Source organism: Hakea prostrata, chromosome 7, assembly GCF_041222555.1.
Source record: "Hakea prostrata isolate BN-2017 chromosome 7, UWA_Hpros_2, whole genome shotgun sequence".
Taxonomy (NCBI): Eukaryota; Viridiplantae; Streptophyta; class Magnoliopsida; order Proteales; family Proteaceae; genus Hakea; species Hakea prostrata.
Window position 1 is genome coordinate 42,031,302 of NC_142606.1, and position 7,485 is coordinate 42,038,786.

The 7,485-nt window shown below is 37.3% G+C and overlaps 1 protein-coding gene across 1 annotated transcript; it reads left to right on the forward strand.

The window, feature by feature from the left end:
• The first annotated feature begins 4,215 nt into the window (after window positions 1-4,215).
• Window positions 4,216-6,902, forward strand: LOC149011211 (uncharacterized). Its single transcript, XM_089162582.1, has 2 exons — window positions 4,216-4,876; window positions 5,905-6,902. Exons 1-2 carry the CDS (start codon window positions 4,216-4,218, stop codon window positions 6,900-6,902), a joined length of 1,659 nt encoding a protein of 552 aa, XP_089018708.1.
• Window positions 6,903-7,485: the final 583 nt, after the last annotated feature.

A 7,485-nucleotide genomic window follows, 5' to 3' on the forward strand; every position in this document is an offset into this window, starting at 1 on the left:
ACTCTCTCTTCTTCTCCTACATCTTTGTTTTTCTTTCCTTTTTGAGTTGAGGCAGTGGAAGAGATGCTGCATCCTCTGTTGCAAACATCTCTGAACATGTTCTCATGATCATCCTAAGGATTTAAGGCTAGAACAATGATCTTAACCATGATCATTGCAAGCTTTTGAAGGATTCATGATCAAACCATGATTTAATCTCTGTTAATTTCCTAATCTGAATTCCGATCTCTTTGGATCTTCTTTCATTGATCATGTTAGTGGTTAATGGTTGTGTTTTCTTTCTATGATCCATAATCCATAGAATTCTAGTTGTTCTCTTCTACCTTACTATGTGTTCTTCATGATGCATGATAGTACATATATGGTAGGTTTTATTTCCTTATTTAGATTTATGCTTCTAAGCCTTATTCCATGAAGACCTATGCATGTTTTCATGTTTTCATTACCAAAAGCAATGATCCATCCTCCTATAGTTCTTGTCTTTGTTTTCTATTTCAAAATTCATCAAGATCCATGTTTGATTTATTTATGGTAACTTTTTGTTTCCTAATTTGGATCTTGATACCTTGATTTGATTAGTGTTTTGAGGTCCCCTTTATGTTAGAATACTACTGATGTAGTCTACCCCTTGATTAGTACCCTTTTGAACCACCAAATTCGGGTTTCATATCTCAAAACTCTGATTTTCTAAGCTACTGTCTGCATTGGTCGACTGATTGGTCGACTGGACCACTCGACCAATCCACTCGACCAATGAGTACAGCAACTCCAGAATTGGTCTGTTTCGGATGTTTTGGTATCTTTTCTGTTAGGGATCTTTCCTAATGTGTTGTATATACTTGTTTAGGACCTTCTTCTCAAGTTTGCCAAGATCTTACTTGATTTCTTTGGATTCTTTGCGAGTTATAAAAGGTAAGGATGGTTATTTCCTTAATTACATAGATAGCATGAATCTAGTTTCTATATTTGAATATCATTAATATGTTTCCTAAATTAGATTCTTACAATGATGTACTACTGTTGCATAACTTTGATTACAGTAGCATTACTTATTCATATTGAATTGATTCATGTATGATTTACTTACCAATGTTATACAAGTGATTGTTATACTGATTTCTTTCCATATATGGAGTTACCATATATGTGATGATATGAATTGATGCATGTGTATGCTTACGTATGGTTTGGAAAGGAGAGGTGTCCTTTTGACACTTCTGTCCTTGGACTACTACGGGAATATTATGGGATATTTCCGGAGATGCCCTCTGGACACCTTCCTAAACTGTTGGATGACATATATAGGATTGTCTAGTAGTGTTTGGCTAGGATGTCCTGTTATGTCAGACCCTAATCGGAGGGGTATTGAGACCGAACGACCCGTGGTAGCAATGGGGATTCATGGGCGCTCAAGACCGGTAACCAACCCGTGAGAGGACAGGGAATCACATTGTGGGGGCCATTTGTTGGTAGGGTTGCATATGGTTAGACTTGGGCTCACGGGCGCTTAAGACCGGTAACCAACCCGTGAGAGGACGTGAGAGCTTCCCGTTTACCATATGTGGATAACCAATAGGGTTGATGAGTCCGTAGTCCGAGTTGGTCGGTGCCATAGGATACGCTGACTCTAGTGTGAAGGATACCGGAAAGGATCGTCAGGGACGAGGAATGGAAGTATCTGGATCGACTTGATGTAACCAAGTAGAAGACTTGCATTTGGCTAGGTTTTACCCCGACATGCGCCGATACTTATACCAAATGGTTGTGAGAGAGTGTGTTGACTTAACCCCCTGCCAAGGTTTGTCTCGAGGGATGAAGGACCCATTACCAATCGGCTGCTCAAGACCGGTGAAATGATCCGTGAGAGAATCCAAGATATCTTAAATGGTTGAGGATGTGAGTGGACTTTCCTAAAGAAGTACGGTGCTATGACTTAAAGCATGTCTGCCAATAGAGACCAGCATACTTAGAGTTAGATTCATTCATTCATTGTTTGTCTCATATCATATTGCATTTATGATTGTTACGGAATCCTGCCATTTATGTTATTATGGATTTTAAGCGCCTTCTTGAGTTTCTTTGAAACTCATTCCTTTATTGTACAATGTTGTTAGACTATCCTGCAGTCTTGAGTACTATGACGGTCCCTATGAGGAAGCGCAAGGCGAAGAGGCATATCTCCAGGAAGGTGATTGCGGTTACCACAATTACTCTGAAGATCCCGCGGGTGGTTATGCTCCGTACGATGCTTAGTCCGACCATTGAGTGGAAGCGTCCTTGTGCTATCTATGAGATCTACACCTACAAGGATGTCGTCTACAAAGTGGAGAATAATTTAGTTACCCAATGTACTTGCTACTGGGATTAGATTTTATCTAGTTTATTCTTTAGAGCTACTTTTCCGCTGGATGTAAAGTGGGATTTTTGCTTCACTTTACTTATCTGTTTGACACTCTGATTATATCTATTATTCCGTTTCGTTTATGATTCATTCTTTCATTATTGAATCTTTTTTTTTTTCCCCCCCCTTTTTTTTTTTTTTTTTATTTTTATTTTTTTTTTTTTGGGGGGGTTTGCCCCCCCATACCCGATCTTCCCCCCCCTTTTGCTGTTTTTTTTGGGTCCCCCCTTGGTCGTGGATCACACTCTCGGGTATGCCAGATAGGGTACCGGCTGGGAGGGCGTGACAGAAACCCTTGCAATCCCACCTTACTAGTGTCATGTAATATTAAGTGTTTAAATAATGTCCTTATACAAGAATGTCTGAATGCATTGAATTCCATTTAGAACACAGGTGATTCTGTTGTGTGTCTTGGATATTGCTATATAGGGACATGATCGTGGCTCTCTGATTGTGAAACTTAGTGCTCGGACAATAAATTTTGACAAGCCTTGCTACTACTAACTTAACATTACAAGCTTTTCTTAAAGAGCAAATTACATATATACTTCATGGATTTTATTTTTTTTATTATTTTATTTTGTTAAAAGGATTTTAATCTATTAAGTTCAAGGTTTAAATATCACACGATGCCATATAATATTAGACGATATGCATCCATATTGGACACAACTAATACGATACATCTCAATATGTCTCTTTATTAAACTGCACTAAAATACATCAACCAGTACGCTACAATACTTGATACGAGACGATACCTCTCTTAAAACCACCTGATCGATACAATACTCGATACCAATACTTTAAAACTTGATTAAGTTATACCCCCTTTGAATTTTTTATGTTACAAATTAAAAAAAAAAAAAAAAAAACACACACACACACACACAATTGCTCATATTTAATATTTCTATAACAAAATTAGGTCATCAAAATATATATGTGTCTTGTTATGGATATCACTTGAGACTTTTTTGGTGGAATACAAGGGTACATCAATCACTCTTTGAATTTGAATGCTTTTCACCCTTAAAATTCATTGAAGTCATTACTTTCTAACCCATTAGACCCATTACGCACCAATTAGTAGCATTTTTTGACCTTTCACCGAATTGACAAGTCCTTGAGACTAGCTCGATTGTTCAAGGTAGGATCGAATATATTCCATTTTATTGAGAATTTGAATGAAGCCCAAGGTTAATTTTCATTGTTTATGTGTAATAGAAAATAGAAAACTGAAAACTGAAAAAGAGTCGTTGGTTTTTTTCCCCCCTTTTTTAGATAAATAAAATATATCTGTTTTGTAGCGATGGTAACCTGATAAACAAGATTAGTTGAACCCCACCAATTGTAATGGAAATTAGAACGCCTTAGAAAAGTTGACGGGTGACTCACCTCAGGAGTCGACCCAAATGGGTACCACTTTGGAATGATATGTGGAATACAATTATTAAATTACTAATAATATCTGTTGAAGTCAAGTGGTTAAAGTTTGTCACTTTATGGTTCTAATCTTGACTCTTGAGCCTTAACGTGGAATGTGAACATCTATACTTTACTGATGATATCGTTGTTTTTTGCGGATTTCTTTTATATGTGGAATGACCCTCTTGGTTTTCATGCCAGATTCCAGGTAGTAGGCTGGGTCAGTGGAGTCCCATGTCTGAGCCTTAGCCAGTGCCTTTCGTCTTCTATAAATAGAATATCACTACTGATCATTAATTAATTAAACCCCATCTCTCTTCCTCAGAGTCTTTAATTCCCCTGCATCCTCCTTCGTCTGAGTCTGAGATAACAAAATGAGAAGAGCAATGGCAGTAATATTTCTCTACCTCTCTTTGTTGTCTACTAACGTTTTTTCCTATTCAATCTCGGCACCCTTAAATCAGTCATGTCTCCCTGATCAGATGTTTGTTTTGCTTCAATTGAAGCATGAGAAACAATCTTGTTTCCATGCTCATGATGATAACCCATTCGAGTTCTGGAAGAACAATACCGATTGTTGTTCGTGGACGGGAGTCACATGTGACAGTCGTAGCAGTCATGTGATTGGTCTCGACCTCACCAATCACTTCAATTCTTTTGGTCTTTGCGGTTCTATCCCTTCCACCAGTGCACTCTTCCATCTTACCCACCTCCAATCGCTGATTCTCTTCAACAATTCAATCAGTGGTTCTATTTCATCTGGGTTCAATCGGCTCTCTCATTTAAGATATCTCAATCTGTCTTGGAACTATCTTGAAGGCTCTATTCCACATGGGTTTGATCAACTCTCTAATTTAACCATTCTCGGCCTTTTTGGGAATGCTTTTAGTGGACAAATCCATGACAATAGTAGCCTCTTCCACCTTCGTAACCTCCAAAAACTCGATCTCAGTGGGAATCAATTTTGTGGTCAAATCCATGCAAATAGCAGCCTCTTCCACCTTCTAGACCTCAAAATGCTTGGCCTTTCTAGCAACAGTTTTGAAGGTTCCATTCCGCATGGTTTTCATCGACTCTTCAAGTTAACACATCTTGACCTCTCTCGAAATTCCTTTGATGGTCAAATCCCCTCAGATATTTCACGGTTGACAGAGTTGGTTTCTCTTGATGTCTCCTACAACAGGGGGTTGAAACTCAGAAATCCCAACCTCAAAACTCTCATTCAAAATCTATCCAATTTGACAGTACTTGATCTCAGTGACGTGAACATGTCATCAAATAATAACCATGATTGGTCTCAAGTTGTATCCTCTGTGCTCCCTAACCTCGAATGGTTATTGTTGTCCAATTGTTCAATCTCAAAGCCTATTGATACATCTCTTTTAAACCTACATTCCCTATCAGGCTCAGATTAGACTCCAACAATTTATCTTCAACAATACAAGATCTCCTAGGGAAACTCCCTTCTTTAAGAGAACTTTCTCTCAGATCCACAGAATTGTACGGTGAGATTCCGAGGAACCTTTTTTACCTACAACCACACTTAGAACTCTTGGATTTATCTGATAACCATCTTCTCTCAGGTTACTTGCCTGAGTTCCCTTATGTGAATTATCTACGACGGTTATTCCTCGATTCATTACCACCATGTGGAAAGTTGCCCAACTCAATCAGGAATTTGAAATCGTTGGAGTATGTGAGCTTTTTCAATTGTAGTTTATCTGGACCAATTCCTTCAATCTTATCTTCATTTGAAAATCTAACCAATCTTCGTGTCTTGCAATTTTCATATAATAGTTTGACTGGTCAAATACCTTCATTTTCCAAAGACAAATTTCCCAATCTTTATTTTCTAATTTTGAACAACAATTTTCTTCAAGGACCAATCCCATCTTCATTTGCAAATCTGACTAAACTTGAAATTTTGGATCTTTCATACAACAACTTGAGCGGTCAAATTCCTTCATCCTTTAAGGGTGGATTTTCCAATCTTGTGATTCTATCCTTAGGGAACAATTTACTTAAGGGACCCGTCCATTCATCTCTATTCTCTATCCCATCATTGCACCATATAGATTTGTCACACAACCAATTAAATGGTATTCTCGATGATGGTGATCATGATGATGACTTCTCCCACAATTCTGAACTGGTTGGCAAAATCCCAATCTCATCAGCTTGTAATGGAACCAATCTTGAAGTTCTTGATTTGTCATATAACAAATTAAGTGGTGTGATTCCCAACAAGTGTTTTGGTCATATGATTGGAAATATATCGGTCTTATTTCTAGAGCAGAACAATTTACATGGGCCGATTCCTGGTTCTTTCACCAGAGGATGCAGACTACAAATGTTAAAGCTCAATGGGAATCAACTCCAAGGGAACGTACCAAAATCAATGGTGAATTGCATTGACTTGGAGGAGTTAGATCTTGGGAATAACCAGTTAAGTGGGACTTTCCCCTTTTGGTTGCAAAGCCTACCCCAATTGCGTGTACTGATTTTGAGGTCGAACAAATTCTATGGTCCTATTTCACCGAAGTCGAAGGTCCGTGATTCTCCTTGCTTTTCAATGCTACAAGTGTTCGACATTTCTGTAAACAACTTTACAGGAAAACTACCATTGGATTATATTTCTCAATGGAAGTCAATGTTGGATGCTAATACATCTCGATTGGGTGCCTATCTATCTTTGCAAAATATATCTTCTGGTCATGATATCATCGAGATAATAAGCAAAGGGATAAATTTGGAGATGAAAATGATCTTTAGCACATTTACCACCATAAACCTTTCTCACAACAAGTTTGGAGGAAACATTTCAGCTAGAATTGGGGTACTAAAAGCACTCATGGAGGTCAATTTATCTGCAAATGTCCTTACAGGCCAAATTCCAGCTTCATTTGCTCAATTAATTCGATTGGAGTCATTAGATCTTTCCAAAAATAGTTTGTCAGGAGAAATCCCCCAACAAATGGCAAGTCTCACATCCCTTTCATTTTTGAGTTTATCAGAAAATAATCTCACAGGAATGATTCCACAAGGACCCCAATTAACCTCAAGAATGCAATAGTACAAGCCAAAGCAAAGGCCAATGAAGATAAGAAGCCATGGAAGAGTAAAATGAAAAGCCATCAATCATGTCATTGAGTAAGAAGGTTTATGTTGCATATTCCGTAATACTTATGCTAGTATATGTGAAAATTTTCCTTCTCTTTCCTCTATTATTTATTTGTATACTTAGGGCTTGTTTGGTATCAATTCTCATTCTCTATTTTGTTAATTTAAAATAAATGAATACAAGAATCCATTTTTGCTAAAAATTGAAAAATAGTTTGGTAGATTTTGTCAAGAATAAATTATGGATTTAAAAATAAGTTTTGGGATTCATAATGAAAAATTATAGTGAAAATAGAGAAAAGAACATCATGTTTGAGGAGTGAGAAAAATGAGAAATAGTAAGGTTTTCATAAAAAAATATATAGGTTTAGTTATATTCTCCATTTGCTTCTAAATTTTTAGTGACATGTGCAAAAATGAATAACCTTTTGACCCAGAACCCATATTAGACTCATGGACTTTTTGTCTAGTGTTTTTGTAGGTTGCACTTGCACACTTTAGTAGGGCTTAAACTCTAGGTACTTCACTTTAGTGCC